Raw genomic sequence first — 20,334 nt, 5'->3', positions numbered from 1 at the left:
CTATGACTTCAGATTTAGACACAAAAAGATTCCGAAAAGGGTAAAAAAGTTTTCTAAATTGGAAAGATTGAGAAGCTGCCATAATTTCTGTTGGAGTCCCGGTTTATGGTAAACAAGAGATATAAACAGATTATGATATTCCATAACTCTTCGCGTTTCGCGAGAAAAAGAAAAATAGATGTAATGAAAGAAAAAGAAAATAAATGTCATCATAGGTTAACCTAAATGGTAAAAAATGGTAAAACAAGAAAGAAATATAAAAATTTGAAAAAGAAAAATCGATAAAATGATAGAAAAAATAATGTAAATCAAATATAAATATTTATATTTATAATATAATTTCTGTTACGCGAATTGAAAAGCATTTCTTGCAATTGGTTTTCACTTTTTCGCGAAATAATGAAGTAACGAAGTTATTAACGAAGTTAAACTTAGCAGCTTTCGATAGATGAGTACTCTCAAGTAGCTCGCAAAAGTAATTAGTATTATATTACAGAGAGGATGAATATCGGCCGCTTCTTTGTAAGCTTATCAACGCGACGAGATCATGATACGTCAGTAATAAGGCTATGCAGATATTCGTGCTCTCAGATAACTTTCCTTTTTGTGCCGACAGATCGGATTAATTCAGATTCGCCAAGTACAAAAATCTCACAAAGCGTTTTTAATGGAAATTCAATAGAAATGGATTTTCAAATAAAAATATAATTTAAGATCCAAAGCAATGTAAAACAATGTAAAAACACATGTACACATTTATCACAAAATATATAAATACAATAATATATAAATATTATGCAAAGATTTTCGTTTATTCGCTAAATAATTTAGACATAAAATATTAAAAATTTATAAATATTAAATGTAAATAAAATAAAAAATTATAAAGACAAATAATTATAAAATATACATATAAATAATAAAATTTACGTATACATATACATATATATATATATATATATATATATATTAGATTTCTTAACATCTTATCTTTTGAATATTAAAAATGACTAAATTATACACATATTTTTTCTTTGAATTATACACATATATTTTTGGAATATATACATATATAAAGCACTTTATATAACTTTAATATTCACGACTATGTCGCGACACAGATGGGACCAACCACGTTATAAGCCTGCTCTATCTGTCGTATCCAGTCGATTGTCCCAATTCTCAAGCGGAAATCGATAACGATACCCACAAAATTTATTTGCGAATTCACACGCTACTGACATGACCGCGAAAGTGAGCCATTGTCTCGCGTCCCAACGAAATTCCGAAACTGTCGGACGCAAATTCGCGGCAACGCGATCGCTTGAACGAACGGAATTTGTCGAACGTGTCGACGTGACAATCTAATTTCTGAGAATTTCTGACGATTACGCATAGTTTACGGTAGAATTCAATTTGATGATTTATAATACAAATTATTTATAATAAAAATAATTTATAATTTTTTATGATAAGATTAGCAGTTAATAGAGGTTATTTAAAGAGAAATTCGATAATTGCTTAAAAGTCCGAAGAAGCAACTATATTTTGAGAAATATTTTTTTATATTGAAATTACTTTAATTTTAAGTCCTAAAATAAAAATTATGAAAAAACCTAATTTGTTATTTTGTTGGAAATTTTTATCAATAAAAATGAAGACGAGATGTGCTAATAAATCGAATCGAAATATATAACTTCAAGTTATACAACGCGAGTAAAATTTTATTAGTGACGATAATGTTGATATATCGCGTTTGTCAACGATGTCAGAGTGCGAGGGCGGTTGATTCGCGAGCGAGATCAATACGATTTCAATATTTATCGCCAGTGTAAAGGCCACTTTTATGTACGTCAAGGCCGTGTCTGTACGTGACCGACTTAATATCTCGTTACATCTCTTCGCGAACGCGAAATATTCGGTCCAAATTAATTACAACGGAAAAACCATTATTTAATATCTTGTTTTAATTTTAACATTAATAGTACATTGTATGCATCTGACACATTACATTTCCATTATTTAGTCAATTCATTCATCCCGAGAAGTTTGCCGGTTACAGCCATTCATCTCTTTGATTTGAAAAATTACGTAGAATTATTGAATAATTATAAGCAAAATTGCATTATAATATATAAACTTCGAGTTTAGAAGCATTATAAAATCATCAAACAGAAAATCTAAAAAAATATTTAAAATAAAAAGAAAAAAATTTAAGAGAAAAGAGAGTATATATTTTCTATAGAAAACGGAAAAAAATTATTAAAACTTTGTTTAAAAAATATAGTTAAAAGAAGAAAATAAGAAATCGAAATAAATAATTATAAATATACACAATGTTAGTATTCAAATATTTTTTGCGCGTTTAATTGGAACAATATTTGTAAACATATTCTTATTTTGCAAGAAAGAAGATGACAGAATGCATAATTCCCCAAAAATTAAACGTGACTTGAATTCAGTAGGATCTTTCCTTACATCTATCTTACCTTAAAATTCACATACTTTTATTTTTACGTGACTGTTATGACAATACGATCGAGATAAATTTTTCAAAAATCCCTCTTTTCATATACACATATACACGCAGAGACTCTCCTATACATTCCAATTTTATATAAAATTTAAAAACTTTCGAAAATACTTTTTTCCTTTTTCTCTTTTGTCAAAAATTCATCAATTTCATTAAACACGATAATATCTTACAAAAAAATTATCTAGTTTTAATTATCTTACGTATTTTTTGTCAAAGATTTCATATTGTTCTTATTTTCTTTAAAAATATGTAATAATAAATTTTTAATACAATATTTAATACAATAAAGAATTTTTTGTATATAAAGTAATATTACAAGTAATGATTTTTATCCTTCTCTTTCTCTCTCTCTCTCTCTCTCTCTCTCTCTTTCTTCTTCTTATAAACTACATACATATGTATAATTTTAAGTAAATATATTATATAAATATGTATGTACACATATCGTTATTAAATTGTTATACCGTAGTAAAACAATAGTTGTCTACATGTGAACATCAATATGTATCAACGGAATTAATTTCGCGAGCGGGCCCTTCAACCTTTAAAAAGCTCACGAGCTGCATTGCTAGTAAAGGAAAACAGTCTCGCATGCATGCACTTAATCTGTCCAAGGAATCGACCCCTTCCGTTTACTACCTTCTCTCTTCTTCTAATTTATATAAAGATATTTCTCCTCAAGGTCACATACAAGAACCCTAAAGATTCTGCCTTACAGAAAGACCTTCTTTCTGAGTTCGAAATTGCGAGAGATTAGTCTACCTGATACTTCAATTTCTCAATCGATCGTATTCGCTCTCTCTTTCCCCTCTGCTGCAAATATCCCTGTTCTATATCATTTGCGTTGTTTAATTAACAAGTCGGTTAGGTTACTCCGGCCGACTCATAAAAAAACCACGTCGAGAAAACTAGTTAAACCGTGGTCATACTTTTTTCCTTTCTTAAAGGAAAGCATTTATCAAGCTTCTCCTCTCAGCGAGATGAGACATCGCCAAGATATTAGTCTTCAAGAACGGCATTCCATCCCTTCGCCGCCAAATAACGATCGAAAAACTCCAAGAGGAGTGACACGTGGTTGGTGAATTAATTAAATTCGATCTACATAATTACAAATTAATTTCAATATCACGAATATTTCATATCCTTTCATCAGCAAAAACAAAACTGCAGTTATTTGCACTTAAATTGTAAATATATTAATTTTTAAAAATTTAAATTTCAAATTTATATGATATACATATAATAGAAAAATAAAAATAAAAAATTAGAATAAAATTATATATAAAAAATTGTAATAGAAGAAAATTATATTAATTTATTTAATTAATTATTGTATAATTTTTATTTAAAGGCTATATTTTAGTTAAATCATAAAACCGATTAAGTCTTCTTAAATAAAATGTTACTTCTTTAATTTCTTTTATTACTAAATTAAGAAATAGGATTTACTTTCTTATCTTCATTTTAATTCTTATATTAAATTAAAATATGTGTATTTAAATACATGCAATATGTTATATCACAGCTGGTTTTGACTTTGAAGCAATAAAGATCAGAAGAAAATATTATCGAATTGGATGCACAAATCAAAATTGCAGCATCGAGCTTGCCATCAATCATTTCTCCGAGTTCCAATTTTTTTCTTCCAATCGCACTGTGTAGAGACATGTTGAAATTTTTTGTGCTATCCGCGTATTGTAGGTATATAATGTAAATTTTTTCAAGTCGAAAGTTTTCCGTTCAATATTACAAAACGATTTTTATGGATAACATTGTGAGTTGCATATACAAAAAGTGCAATTGCCAATTCAAGATATCTCTATAAATGTATATTTTTATATCTTAGTAAAATATAAGATTAAAAAGACAAAAATAAAAACATTAAAAGTTTGAAAAATGTATGTGCTTTATTATATGTATATTTAATCAGTAGAGAAGATAATGTGTAGCGCTTTACAAATTATTTATATATATAATATTTTTTTTATCAAGGTCGAAGATAAAACTGCTTTTTCAATTTTTAATCTCTAAAGTTTCTTTAAATCTTTCTAGAAATTTATAAAAATCAATTCCCCCCCCCCTCTACACTCCATGTTAAAGAATTATTAATTCAAAATTAGGTAAAGAGCAAATCTCTCATCTTTATTTAAATTTAAATTCTCAAAAGATTCTTCATATTCTTTAACCTACTTTAAATTAATCAAAAGTTATAAAATTTAATCTGGCATTTCGGTAAAAAATCAATAGGAAAAGGAATGAAAGAAAAATCTTATTTTTATGTAAAAATTGAAATATTAACGTTATATTATAAGAACATGTATAAATGCAAGATTGTAAAAAAAAATTTTAAATAAATTTGTAAACTGTTAATTATAAATTTCTTAACGATTTTTTAAATAAATTTAATTTCAGCAAAAATAATATAATAACGTAAAAATTGTAATTTTATTTCAACGCATTTATGTATACATATACATATATATATTCACATTTACAGATCTATTTGAGAAATTGGTTCAAACGTCGGTCGGTAACAAGTATCATTTGAAGATACATAACAACCAACACTTTCTTTTAAACGGAGTTCAAGTAAGCCAATGAATACCTCTAACCAGTACAAGTTTATCGATAAAAGTTAACAGTAAGTCAAAAACATTATATTATAACGACTATAAAGTTTTTATTATCAATATAAATTAATAACGTGATAAAAAAAATTAAGAATCTTAAAAACTCTTTTACAGAGTTTTATGGAATCAAGTAAATCTCTGTAAAATATGAATATATATCTGTAGATAGAGATAAAATATCTGTATAGATATAAAATATGTATATATAAAATATATATATATATATATATATATATATATATGTATGTATATGTATGTGTATGTGTGTGTGTGTGTGTAGATATAATTTTCATTATTGTCTGTGTTAAAATAATATAATAAAAAGTTACGACAATCTAATTAAATTTGTACAAATAAAATATAAATATAACATAAAATTGTCTGGAGAGTTATCAATTAAAAATGTATAATGTAATTTATAAATATATTATAAATTATATATATTTTATGTAATAAGTTTTATGACATTTCTATTTATGTAAAATATTTTTATATTTTTACTTTATTTATTAAGTAATATGATTTTTATAAAAAGTCAGATAACTTTCAAACTTTAATAATACGAATCAAATGTTGCTACAGTGATTAAGAAGTTTAGGTTTCGAGACGCAATGATAAGCAAATTATGTCATATTTCCCACATGTGCAAAGTATTGTAGTCAAATCGTTCATCAGGGTCACGTGCATATCATTACTTAGCATAGAAGCAAATATTCTAGCGCACTTTCATAGAAATAATGTTGTTTAACACGTCAAGTGGCATTTGAACACTTTATAAACACGTTTAATACTACATGAGCATTTTCTAATATCTCTCTAGCTATATGCTACATTATTCAATCTAATAAAATTAGCATTGGCTGCAATATTTGAAGTGGCCGAATTTAATGCATTCTATACACACTTCATACAAGTGACCTAATCCCTATTATTGTATCATCGATCGATGCGATATGCAAGATTAAAAAAAAGCTTGTAAAGATTTGCAGAAAATGTAACAAATTAAGTTAACAGTATATTATAAAAGATATAAAATGTATATTTCTAATCTTTATACCTTCGTGTAATTTTTTCTTCGCTTTTATCTTGTCATCTATATATAATTTCTTTTTCAAAGAAAAATTAATAATCTAAATATACGACTATTTATTAAAATTAATTAATAAACTTATATACCTAATTACTAATTAACTAGCAATTTTGTTGTGGAAATCTATTCTTTTCTGTTGTGTAAATCTTTTCAATCTGTATTTAATCTTCCGCAAAACTAATCTAAAACCCGCAAAGTTTTTAATGTATTGAAAATTTTGTAGAACGGGAGAAAGTTTGCGGAAAGAAGATTTTGTTTTATTATTACTCATTCTCTCTCTCTCTCTCTCTTTCTTTCTCTCCCTTCCCCTCCTTCCTCCCTTCCACCCTCCCTCTTTCTCTTTCTCTCTCTACCTTGCACTTTTTGTAAGTGATAATTCATTACAACATCGCTATCCAGTGGTGGTAAGATAAAAGTGGGGGGACTCACTCTCACTGTTCGCAGCCGCGACTCTTTCTCCCTCTTTCTTTTTTCCCTATCTCTTTCTGACGCGCGAAATTGCTCACGAGGTTACCTCGCGAGTACACCTTTCGAGTTTGTCAAGCTCGCGAGTGGCGAACAGTCGAGCCTTATACGACGGTGTAAGAAACTGTTTGAGAATTTCCTTTCCCTGAATTCAGTGAAAAATTCCGTCATCATGGATGACGATACGAAGAACTTTGCTGATGTTCACGCGGATGTTAGCTGCGATACGGATTATGTACCCTCTGCTATCGAGGTTGTAGAAAGTGAGTTTTCCGGAAGTCCATGCAATAATTACATCGAAAGTCTAGAGTATAACCAGTACTGGAATTTGTTTTTTAAACGAGAAATGGAAGAGAGTCAAATACGGAATTATTAATATTCTTGGGATAAATAAAACAATGCAATAATTTTTCAATTATTTTTACTTTGCCTATAAAACTAATAATAATTTTCATGTAGTAATAATTATCTGTATCAATAATTTCCAATAATTTTTTTAAATAAGTGTAATTTTATTAGTAATACTAGCAATGTTTAGTAGTGTGTTATATGGTACTGGTAAAAAAATTAATTAAACATAAAACTAATTATTATAAAAGTGAAAACAAAATTAAATAATAAGTAGTTGTAGTTCAATTAGTAAATTACTGGAAACAATTTTTTTAATAATTCTGTAATAACTATAAATTGTATAATTAGAATAATAGTTGTTGACTCATTACTTGATGGCGATTATTGATCAACTTGACATATACGCATACATCACTTCCCTTATTAAGAAATTATCGATTGCTATTTTACGATGGATAAATAAAATTATTCAGTTTGAAATATTGTTACGAATAATGATTGTAGAAAGTAAGTTACGTGTGTGTTTAAACTGGCCGACGCCAGTTTTTTGACCTGACAATAGTAATAACATAGTATTAAATGTGGAACTATACACGTTAGAAATTGTTGCGACATTCTTGTTATCATCAATGTAAATTTAACAAATAAAATTAAATATATGTTTACATGATTATCGCTAAATACAAGTACAAACAACTAAAATTTCATAGAGAACATTGCGCAAATATACTCTGTTTATTATAAAAAAAAAAAAAAAAACATTTTTATAGTCTCTATCATTATTAAAAAGAAAAACCTAGACAGTAACCGATCGACATATGAATTATACGTTTGTCTAATCAAGATTTACTGAACATATTGTGAATTTATTCGACATTGATTCAACTGGCACTGCAATCGAGTCACTATTATCCAATTCTAATTATGAAAAAATACTTCCTGGCTGTAGCAACCCACTGAATGTTCTTAAATGACTGACAAACGTTAGACAATTAACGTTAAGACAGATAAACGTTAGTGACAATTTCTGTATGTATATTCCATTTTTGCGTCTAATTATTTTTATTTTATAGGTCAGTTTATGTTTTTAACGACTCATATATAATCACCGATACCGTAATCATTTTTACTTATATTTATTTGCGCTGAAGAAGACTCAAAGAATGAGCTCCAAATGTCCGTTATTATAATTTTATTTCGATTTATAATTTGATTGTTGATTCTATGAATTTGTATTAAATTATTTATTTCACTATATCCAATTTTTTAATTTATTCTTAGATTTATATTACTTTTAGTTACATCATAAGTTTGGCGATACATACTTTGCTCTCTACTGCCATTATTATTATTAATTTAAAAAGAAAGAATTAAATGAAAGTCACAAATTTTCTTGATATAATATCACAATAAAAAGAGAACAATCAGTAAAAAGAAGAAAATTACTAGAAAAAAATTGTGCTATCTGAAATTTTACTTCCTCGAAATATATTTATATATAATGTTAAGAGTTAAATCGTTTGCACAAAAATAAATATTTTATCGTAACGAAATGCACGTGTTATCGATATCGCTTGCAGAGACAAAGTACAAACATAAAATATACGAAACAATCAGGATTGCTTGGAGAGCTTACACACACACACACACCACTATACGCTTATATATCATACTAATCAAAATATTATATATTTTATATATAAATATATATATTTTAAAAATCCTAAGACCTTGGCTATATACAAAATCCTTAAATTATAATATACCATAATTACTTTTATTGCACTAACATATGAAGAAATTTCTATAATTAATATTGTTTATGATATATTAATGTAGTGTTTATTTTAATTTATGTATAAATTAATATTATTTATTCAATAATAAAATATCTCTCTTATAACACATAAAATCACGCTAGAGATTTATTTGAGATTGCATATTGATACTTTTTATATTAAAAAAAAATTTGATTACTAGAAACTGATGTCATTAATGTATGTAATGTATGTATATACATATGTATATGTATGTACACTTGCACCGAGCGACATGTAAGCGCATCGGTGAAAGTTGATTCTAAGTTCGCAGAGTGCTACACGTACAGAGCCTTATATATATATATATATGTATATTATAAATGCATGACTTGAACATCCACGAAAATCTTCAAACATAACTTACGCAAATAATTTACTCATTATTCTCTTCCGCATATTTTGTTTCTTTAAGGTAGGTTTGAAAGAAGATAAATAGAAAGCATCAATTCCTATGCTTCTCTTAGTCTCATAAAAATACTTTATAAAACAACAATAAATCATAATTCAATATATAATTTAAAATTACAAATAATTTTCAAATAAATAAGATTTATATAAACGTAATATGAGAAATATAAGCAATATAAATAAAATGTAAAAAATAATATAATAAGAGATGTAATATAAAGAATTGTAAGAAAGAAAAAATATTCAAAATATCCATGTGTGTGTGTGTGTGTGTGTGATTTTTTAATCTAATAGCTTCCGCAATACGTTGTATCTCGTATATTTTACAGAAGCATATTTACACCCAAGTTGTATAAACTAGTATATATTCACACGACGGTGCGAAGATATTTCTCAAGACGTAAAAAAGCGATTGGTAAACTGAATGAATCTTTGCAGACTTCGGATAAATAATTGTATTACTCGCAATTTTAAAAGTTTTACCCATTGCAAAGTGCGCTTATTAGACGAGAAATCTAAACAGTGCTACAGTAAACTGTCGATAAGTCTTGTTATTAGCAATTATGCAATCCATCATATAACTTTATAATATTTCAATACACACACACACACACACATCTAAATACATATATATATATATATACTTTTTTATTGAATTATGTAATAAATATTTATATATATTACAAATTTTGATCTTTTTTAATTTTTGCATATGCTGTATGAAAATGACATTAAACTATTTTTAGATAGTCTTATCAGTTACCTTTAATTGCTTTAGATAATAATTGTTTCTTGATACTCAGACAGATATCACTTATAAGAATTTCTTTCAGAAAATTCTGAGATAATACTTTCAAAAGATCATATCACAATGTTGTACAAATTGTAATTAGTGATATTTTTGTTCTATGAGATTACATAATAAAGTGACTTTCCACGAATGCACTAAATCTTTCTGCCTTTAATCAAATTGATATATTATTTTTTTTTTATATAAATTTGTATAACAACTTGAAACAGCAACAGTTTCAGAGAAAATTAGATGTTTTACAACACTAATATTTTGTTTGTGTATGTGTGTATGTGTATGTGGCTCGCACTAATCTTATTCATTATTAAAATTCTAGTTAAGTTATATGCAAAATTTAAACATTCATTTTATCATCATTATTAGCCATAGATAAGATAAAAAATGACGACAGTGATAATGATATTTAAAATAAAGTTGAAAGCATTATCTGCAAATGTATACAGAAGTTATAAACAATACATTTTGTCACTATCAATATTTATAATTTTTTAATATGTTTTTTGTTCTTTGCAAAAGCAAAGATAAAATTGAAATGAAAATTTTAGAAACGTTTAACAACAAAAAATGGTATATACATTTTCTATATAATAGAATAAAAATAAATTAAGAGTAAAGTAATTACAAAATTATTTAAAAATTGAAAATAAATTTAAACAAAGGAGCAGAATTATTTAGATCATTAAATATATTTGCAGAATTTCATTTATAAAAATTATAATTATTTTTATCTTTTTTTCTCAATCCTATTTCCTTTTACAGGTTTGGATGCGTTCGGTACCGGATTGCTGAGTGTCGGATCGATATTCTCAGTCCTCACAATATACTTCGCTGTCGATGCATGTCACAATATCATCTACCAGAAGGACTCAAAATTTTACAAAGGGAATGCCATCGTGATCCTATCGGTGTATCCGGTCGCAAGCGTATGTAGTCTCATGGCGATTGCGATACCAAGGTAAAAAGTAAAAGCTTACTGCAACTCACTGACAATATCGAAATTCCGAGAGAAATTTGCCACCAGCGAAGTGTAAAATAAAATAAAACTATGCGAATCGACACTTTTATTTTTCGTTTTACACATTGTTAAACTTGTTCACGTTAATCAAGTTTAGCATAGGCGACAAAAATCGAGATAGAACTCTATAATTTTATATATAGAAAAATCATTAACAAAATATTTTAATTTGGATTTTCAATATTCAATTAGCTCTTCCTATTCTACAGAACAAAACTTAAAATTTTTAAACAAAGATTTAAAAAATCTTTAATATATCTTAAAATATGAAAATAAAAAAAATTAAAGAAATTTAAAAATATCTATATTCAAATTAAATTGTCTAAAAAAAGTAAAAAATAAATTTATATTAAATATCTCTAAATAAAAATAAAAACACATTTTACACATTGCTCATGCAATGAGTAATTATAATTAATTTATAATTAATTGCAATAGTAGTGTCCCTCCCGAGATCATCTGTCACATTAACATAGTTTCGTCAAATTCAAGATATTTTGTAAAATAAGAGAATAATGACGTTCGTCTGATTTTTGACAGGGGTCAGCTACTATCGGAGGCGGTAACTCAAATTTTCCTAACAATCTCATTTTATCGACTCTATCTTCTCCTGCTGGACATCGGTCGCCGAAGGATCAACGAGACGCCGGCGCTGATGCTACGAGTCGGGCCCTGTTGCTGCTGGCCCTGTCTGCCCTTTCCAAACCTTCAGATGACCGATGCCAATTTGTCTTGGTTAAGAATTCTAGCCCTACAGTTTCCTATCGTCCAGGTAAAAAATTTCCTTCTCCTTTCTGTCTCTTCACGCTCTGATAATTTTGCTCTTTTTCACGCTAAAATAATTATTATAATTAGCTTCCAAACTAATTAAAAAGTATAATAATTACTATATTATTTATATATACTATTGCATTAATTTGAATTCCACAATGCATAAAATATACAATTAAAATACACCCTAAAAAGATTCTATTTATTATATTAATTGCGAATTGATATTTAATTTTACTAAAATCAATTATGTAAAAAATTACGCGTTAATCTTCTTCGCCGTTGAAACTTTGTTACCATAGTTGAAACAAAAAAAACTTTTAATAAAAAATACAACGTGATCCATTAAAGTTTGAAACTTCTCAAATCTTTTTTAAAATAATTATTTTTTTTTAATAAAATATACAAACTTAAAGTTTTTCTTTGTAGTACATATTTTCTGTACATATCGTTCATTTCGAAAAAGAAGAATCATTAAAATATCCCCAAAATTTATTTCCTAAAATAATAAATATTGGAAATATTTAAACGCACGAGCAACACTAGAATTAAATGCATCAATAAATATTAAAAATATTTTCAATTATTCGATTAATTTTAATAATAAATGTAATATATAATAATTTGAAATATATACGAAAATATTTATCTAACATAAATATTTCAACAAAAGAATGATATAAATTTTAGAAATTCGAATCCAAGTAAATGTTCGAATTTTTTCAGGGTCTTCTTTATTTCATAATGCTTTTCATAACAGCTGAAGAGCGGGCTCTCGCCACACAATACAGCGTATATCTTCAGCCGGTCATGGTAATCAGCATACTCCTAGGCATATACAGTGTAACAATTGTTACAAAGACTCTACATGCGGTAGCTCCAGGTAATGAGGATGCATATTTATTCAAGAATTCTTTCGTTATTTAGTTTCAACCGAAGATTTATTTCTTGTTATCATCATTCTTGCAGTTTTCTCATGGAAATGTCTTAAAATATCGAAAAGTTTTATATTAATATATATATATATATATTTTTTGTATTAATCATAATACTTATTTCATATTCTCTCTTTCTTACAATACATTTATTACAACAAAATTATGTTTAAATAAAACGCTTTTTTGTATATATCATACTTATTAATATTTTTAATATATAATTTTAATTTTAATTTTTTTGTAATTATTCTGATTTTATTTTTATTTTATTAACACAATTTCATATTTTTATAATAGTAGTTATTTCTATACCAAATTCAAAAAATATCATTATACGTTTAGACTACGTTTTATCTTGATTTATTAAATCAGAATTTATCCATCTGTCAAAAATTAAAATTCGAATCCAATACATTTGGTCGCCGAACATTGACAATTGTATCACTGTAATCATCACAAATGTCACAACGGAAAGCAATTCGCGAGAAACCCGAGTTACCGTTCATCCTCTGATGTAAATACAAAAAAAATTTTTTATCAATATCATTTGTCTCTCATTCCAGAGGCCAATTTACATTTCAAGGCACTAGTGTCGCAATTGGTACTGTTGTGCTCTAAACTGCAGGCAGGCATTATTAAAGGACTGCCTGCCACAGGCCTTTTTCCGTGCAATCCACCACTTACTCCGACAATTTACGCCAATGGTAATACATAAATTTAAATTTTTCTTTGTTTGTGTTTGTTATCTTTATTCATTTCTACTTTAAAAAATCAAAAACAATAATTTTAATATTATCAAGATTAAATTAAAAATTATAGTTATAATTAAGCAGATATTTCCACAATTCAGAAATCTAAATCATTATTATTATACACAAGATTAAATAGGTATATATATGAACAAATGATTAATTATTTAACATTAAAATAAATAAGTTACTGGAATTGTATAGATTATTTGTTTGTATTGTCGATTGTCATTAAATTATTTAATTTGCTATTATAATATACTATATTTCGTTGACCCAAAACCGATAAAAAAAAACAATCATTTCACGGTAGCTTCTTCAAATAACATGATAAAATCATTCATCTCCTAATTTAGAATACGTCCCTCCTTTTCATTGCGCTCCAGACCCACGAATGTAACAAAGAAACTCGTTTCACATAGAAGACAGAGACGTCACGCAGCATCCGCGACCGCCGGATAAAAATTCACCCGTTACACATACGTGCCGTGAATAAATTTCCTTTGCTTCCAAACCACATTATGAGATAACTATTACCTTAGCAAAAAAGATTCTTTGTGCTACATAAATTACTTTATTATAATTTTATATTTTAAAATTTATATCATTATATTATTATATATATTTTAATATTTTAATTTTACATTTTATTTTTAATTATTTTTATATTATTTACTTATTATTATTAATAAAATTAATAATTGTATTATTACTTATTGTAATTTCAGTAAAATTATATCAATTTCAATTCCAATTAAAGAGCGTTTCCAAACCGTTTTAAACTCATCTTTTAAACATATGTAAATGTAAATATGAATTAATAAGTGGATTTAAAACGGGCAAAGTTTTAACTGTAACCCGGTAATAAATATGGCAGATAACATATATATTTTATAATTTCCCTTTTCTCGATTTCAGTGACGTACAACTCACTGATGTTATTTGAAATGCTGTTACTCTGCTATGCTGCTCGGCATGTATATTACGTTGAGCCGGAGAAAAATCAAGAAGAGAATGCAATAGATCGACTGCCAAGAACAATAAATCAGGAACCAACGAATAGTAATGACGGCAACAAACAGCTTCCAACGATAGTAACCGCGTAAAATTTTCAAGCTTGCGACATCAAAAATGTCGACTGTATATATATATATATATTATTTATAAAAAAAAATTCTTATTGACGATAAATTTGTACCTCTTGATATTTTAATCAGCAAACGTCGGTCAACATGAGTAAAATAAGCTGATATTGATCGAAGTAAAACAGGATTATGTAGATGTAGAGTATGTTGGATTCTTTTTCTAAATAGTTTGACACTTTTAGCTATTTTTACAAATCCTTTCTCTACTTCTGCAGCATAAGCTTATGTAAATATGATTATTAATTATAATAATTATTATGATTAATTATAATTATTATTATGAGGAACATTATTCATTACTAGAACAATATTACAAGAGGCTCACACACAAGATAGAAGTTGCCAAAAAAATCGCTCATACTTGATTTTAGACTGATTTTCTTTAATTCTGCTAATCCTAATTTTTAAGTTACTTTCATTGATTCAAGATATTAATTTCATTTCAATTATTTTTGGCCTCTTCATTTTTTAAATTACTATCGTATCCTTATAACAATTTTTAGAATCGATTGGAAGAAATGTTACATTCTTTCCATTCCTTTAATCATCATCGCGTACCGAATGACTCTTATAGAAAATATTTTTAGAAAAAAGAATATAAAATAAATATGTATATATATATATATATATATATATATATATATATTATCATAATTAATGATAAAATAATAAAGCTATATAAAGAGATAAAATCAAGCTTCTTTAAGTATAGTTTTTTGTATAAATTTGTATATGTGTAAAATTGTAATTTATAATATACATTATAATATACATATATTGTACAGCGATAATTAAAATTTGCATTTAAAACGGTTCAGAATTAATTTTAAAAAATTCTAGAAAAACTCTTAAAACAAATTCAAAAATATAAATAAAAATACAGCGTTGAAAGAGAGAGAGAGAAAGAGAGAGAGAGAGAGAGAGAGAGAGAGAGAGAGAGAGAGAGAAAAAGTATAAAAATAAAATTTTACAATGGTTATTTTATAACTGCGTTTTCTTTTTAAATTTGACAATCATGTGAAATTAATCAGAAGTAAAAGAAAATAATATATTTTCTACTCCTAATTTACACTTTATCTAAAGTGTCATCATGTTCTCTGTATGCTTGAAAAAATACGTTAATAATCCGATAACATATATCTATCCATGAAATATATTAGATGTCCCTGTTCTTGACGACTTTTCTCTCTCCGAAGAAAAGATGAACATCTCGTAGACAAGACATCTGCCTACCACAAAGTCATCTGCCTTATTATTCTTTCCTCGATCCCTTCGTTTCATTTATGTCATCTTTCACTGGTTCTCGTAAAACGTTTTAATACGATCAAAATTGTAAATATTAATATTTTCCATATTAAAATCATATACATCTCTATATAATTGATATAATTTTTTTATAGAAATTATCGATTGACATTAATTCTAAAAAATTATTACACTAAAATTTGAATATTAAATATAGCTCTATTTAAAAAATTAACATATCAATTGCAAAATATCAATAATGATTAAAAATACGACAATATGAAATCGTTGAATTGACGGGGTTACAAAGACGAGCCGCTCCGCGGTTTTCATCCCCCTCCTTGTCATTCTTCCACGTCCACTCTCTACGAGAGGACAGACGATTATATCGCGCTCGAGTACAAAAAAAAAAAAGCGAAAAAAGACCCCGGGCTCCGTGCGCCCCCTCATTTTTCGAGCGATTTCAGGGGACTGTTCGCCGCCTACCTGCGCGACCTGGCCCACCGTAACTACAAAACACACTTCTCTGTCTCCTTCCTTTGCTGTCCTTCTTATCCTTACTAACATGAAATGCAACTCGCCGTTCGAGACTTGATCCTCGACCCTCTTCACGGAACGTGATCGTGATCGAGCTTTACAACCATAATAGATTTAACAGTTTCCTTAGAAGGTCTCGACTTAGGTGTGGAAGGGAAAGAGAAGCAGGAAAAAGGGAGACGAATAGATTTGCCGAAATTGAATGGGTTTTTTCCCTTTCTTGTTTCCGCGCGAATAAATCAGGGATTTCTCGTATTAATTTTATCAGATTGAAAACCGATCATCTTCTCGGATAATTCCATATTTTCATGAGTTATTCACGTGATTATTATTATTATTATTGTAACTTTTTATTTAAAAAATGATTTTATTTTATATAATAAGAAAATAAAAATATTATAATATATATATGTAAATTCAAAAAAAATTTAATTACGTATGCGGAAAACGAGGAAAAGTGCGTTTTCGTGTATCGATGTCTTATCGGTACAACTTTATCCTTTCAAAAGAGACTTTACGTTGTGGCAAGCAGGTTGAAAAATCACCCCGCAACGTAATTCTTTGATTGCTGATTGGTAATCTACTACGGTGGGACTAATTAAGGCACTACCCGCGTCTCAAATGGGGCGTTCAAATTGTTTTCTACGCCGTCCATCTCGTCCCTCGACTAGATAGCCTTGGGGAAGACGAGATAAAAAAACTAGCTGAACGATATTTCGCGAACTAATGAGCCGGCCTTAGCGAATTTTAACATAATCATTCTTATGATTTATAATAGAAGATCGTCCCTTCTCAAGCATTCCTCTCTTGCGGTGCTTCGCGTTATTTCTATCTCTTCTAAAGTTCATTAAAATGTATACGTATATGTAAGGGTATCTCAAATCCTAATTTGTCGTTTTATTTTTTAATTATATTTTTTTTTAATTTTAGAATCTTTAAAAATTTATTTAAATTTTTTAATTATAAATTAACATGTATTATAGTTTCAAAAGAGGGAGAGAGAGAGAGAGATTTTCTTTTTTAATTTTTTAAAAATTATGTATTAAAAAATAAAAAATGTTTTTTTAATCATTCATATCCTTACTATATTAATAAAGACTTTCTCTCTCTCTCTTTCTCTCTCTCAATTCTTCAAAAATTTATTAAATTCAAGCCAAGAAAAATTACTAACAATTTTCTTTTTTACAAACTCTATTATCTGAATTATTACCCGTTTTCGAGGTAATACATTTAAATCACTATACTAAATAAAAACGTCGTGTAAAATACTTTAATTGCTTCTATTTAGATCCCGCTCGTTAATTGTCTGTCTTATTACTTCATTCAAGAACCGAGCAAACATTAAGCATTTTCCTATCTAAAACAAACGTTTATCTAAAGCAACGTTAAGTACTTCATCGATTTTCTAACCGTTCTGGTGCGTCTATAAATTCTTTTATCTTCACCATGGCTCTCCTGGAGCGGCAAACGGCAATAATAGATTATTTCATTCTGAGATACAAACATACGTACAGAATATATATACTTCTGATACTTACAATTAGATTATATATCATTTATACTCTAATCACTATTACTTTATTAAGATATTTAATTTTTAGTTATAAATATTAATTTTTATCAATAGCGATATTTAACAGTTATAACAGCAATCTCGTATTTTAAAATAAAAGAAATCTGAAATTCATTGATCCACAAAATAAAATTTGATTAAAAGAGATTTTTCAGGAGCAACATTTCAGGCAAGTTGTCAATTTATGGATATTTCATGCAGGAAAAACCTGTGAGAAAATCGTGCTCTAGTAGGATTTTCATCTTTCGATAGGAAGAAGGATCAACCCATACGACCATCTGTTGCACGCGAGAGATCGGGAAACACTTTCCAGAAACGAGTCGACATATGGCACGCGGATACACAGAGGGATGGATTTATCTTTAGAGAGGAAAAAATACAAGACGCTGTGTCGAGGGATTCTGTCGGTCGAAAATGTTAAGGGGGCGTGAAGAGAGAAAACGAGCATCTTCTATTTTATGAGAAGACTGTTACACGGGGGCTGTTATAAAGAGAAGAAAAAACACGGGAAATAAGAGAAAAGAAAAAAAAAACGTTTGAGCTTCTAAATCAATTCCCTACAATTACTGCATTAAGTAATTTTTTTAATTCTATTTGCAATAAAACAGCGTGTCCGATATATCCGCGCTGAAGCAATCGATAGCGCTAACACTGTTGATGCAATCGAATATTATTGCAACAGAGATGTAATACTGCTTCGAATGATGTCATATCGGATAAGTATAAGTATTTAGAACTGCTATTCATGATCGCGAAAGGGTATTAATTGAGCAAGTAATTAGCGCTTGTCGCTACACGCGTACGTATTTATTCAATGTTACGTCAATTATTAACAGCCGTGAAACTGTGTTTGTTTATGGCATTCCAGATTGCGATTTCACGCGTATTTTGAAATAGATATGCAAATCAACATATACATCTCGAGAGAGTATTTCAGAGAGAGAGAACGGGAATGGATAAGATTCCTGCAAGGAGCTCTTTGCATTTCTCGAAGTAAAAGAGACACGCCGAGGACTCTTTAAGATTTCTCAAGAACAGAGAGAGAAAGAGAAAGAGAGAGAAGTGGCTGGTTATAGAGTCTCGAGACGCTCTTTTAAGTAGCGACCCGACAAAAGTGTGTACACGACAACGCACTTATAAAACGTTGCCACGATCCTGCGTGTATACGATCGTTGTCATGATATTTTAAGCTCTCCTCGCATGACTGGCGGCGGCATGATCTCAATAGCGGTGTGTGTTTTTAATATGCCAATAAAAACGATGCATTAAATTCTAAGCACTACGATGTATCACATAGTTGACACGTCGAAGTAGAGTGTACAGTTGCCGTGTAAAAAAATTATGATTTATCTACATTACGTGATATATAATATTATAGACTAAAAAGATATATCGCTATATATGTATATGTATATAATAATTATTTATGGTACTTCAAAAGACTTATTTTACATTTAATATTTTAATTTCATAAAAATAAGCTTACTCTCGCTAATAAGATTAATAAGATTTTACGAACAAAACAAATACATTTAAAATCTAAACGAGCCGAAACTTTCGTCGTGACAATGGGCATTGTGTTTTGGGAAGAAGATGGTACGGAGAAAATCGTTCCCTCCTCCTCACCTCGCACGGTATTGAAATTCAAATTAAAAATCCCGAATCATAAAATTATCCTTCGAAAAACGAAAAGCCAAGCGAGGCGCGCCGAGCAATTTTCGAGCAATTTCGTGGTGGGCCCGGTCTCCCCTTTCCACGTCCCCTCCCCCCCTCCCCTTCTCTTCCTTCCCTCTGGACCTTACTTCTTGAGAGCGATCCTGCTAGAAAATAATGACCTGCGCCGCCGGCGACCATATGGTCGCGCGCAGGATGGTCCTCTTCTAAAAGACGAAGTGCACGAGCGAAACTTCAGGGCCCACTTTGACGTATCCCAGATACTGCTGGATATACTTCTACCTCTCTTCTCCGAATGATGGATCGACGCGCGTTTCTAAGTCGAGCGTGACGAAGCCAAGACCAGAAGAGAAATTCTAAGGGGACGCGTCGCTTCGATTTTCCAAGATTGCTCGAATGGTCGATTTACGCTTTTCGATCAAAATCTAACTTTTCCAACGAGAGCAACATTCCAATAAAATAATTATAAAATATTATGTAACTTATATTAAATGATATAATTATATTATATAAATATATAATATTATATTATAAAATATTATACATATAAAAGTAAATTAAAGTACTAAAACAATA

At 28.4% G+C, this 20,334-nt stretch overlaps 1 protein-coding gene and 1 long non-coding RNA gene across 3 annotated transcripts in view; one reads left to right on the top strand and one right to left on the bottom strand.

Moving 5' to 3' along the window:
- LOC140666995 (uncharacterized) overlaps nucleotides 1–20,334 on the bottom strand; it is a 213,378-nt gene that overhangs the window by 161,944 nt on the left and 31,100 nt on the right. The window lies entirely within an intron of this gene.
- LOC140666731 (organic solute transporter alpha-like protein) lies at nucleotides 6,802–15,311 on the top strand. The gene is made up of 6 exons (XM_072894239.1): nucleotides 6,802–6,984; nucleotides 10,871–11,066; nucleotides 11,667–11,898; nucleotides 12,624–12,780; nucleotides 13,399–13,539; nucleotides 14,503–15,311. The coding sequence occupies exons 1-6, from the start codon at nucleotides 6,894–6,896 to the stop codon at nucleotides 14,688–14,690; spliced, it is 1,005 nt and encodes a 334-aa protein (XP_072750340.1). The 5' UTR covers nucleotides 6,802–6,893; the 3' UTR covers nucleotides 14,691–15,311.

Source organism: Anoplolepis gracilipes, chromosome 6 (assembly GCF_047496725.1).
Source record: "Anoplolepis gracilipes chromosome 6, ASM4749672v1, whole genome shotgun sequence".
Taxonomy (NCBI): domain Eukaryota; kingdom Metazoa; phylum Arthropoda; class Insecta; order Hymenoptera; family Formicidae; genus Anoplolepis; species Anoplolepis gracilipes.
Note: the sequence above shows the minus strand (reverse complement) of the source record. Positions and strands in the feature narration are given on the sequence as shown.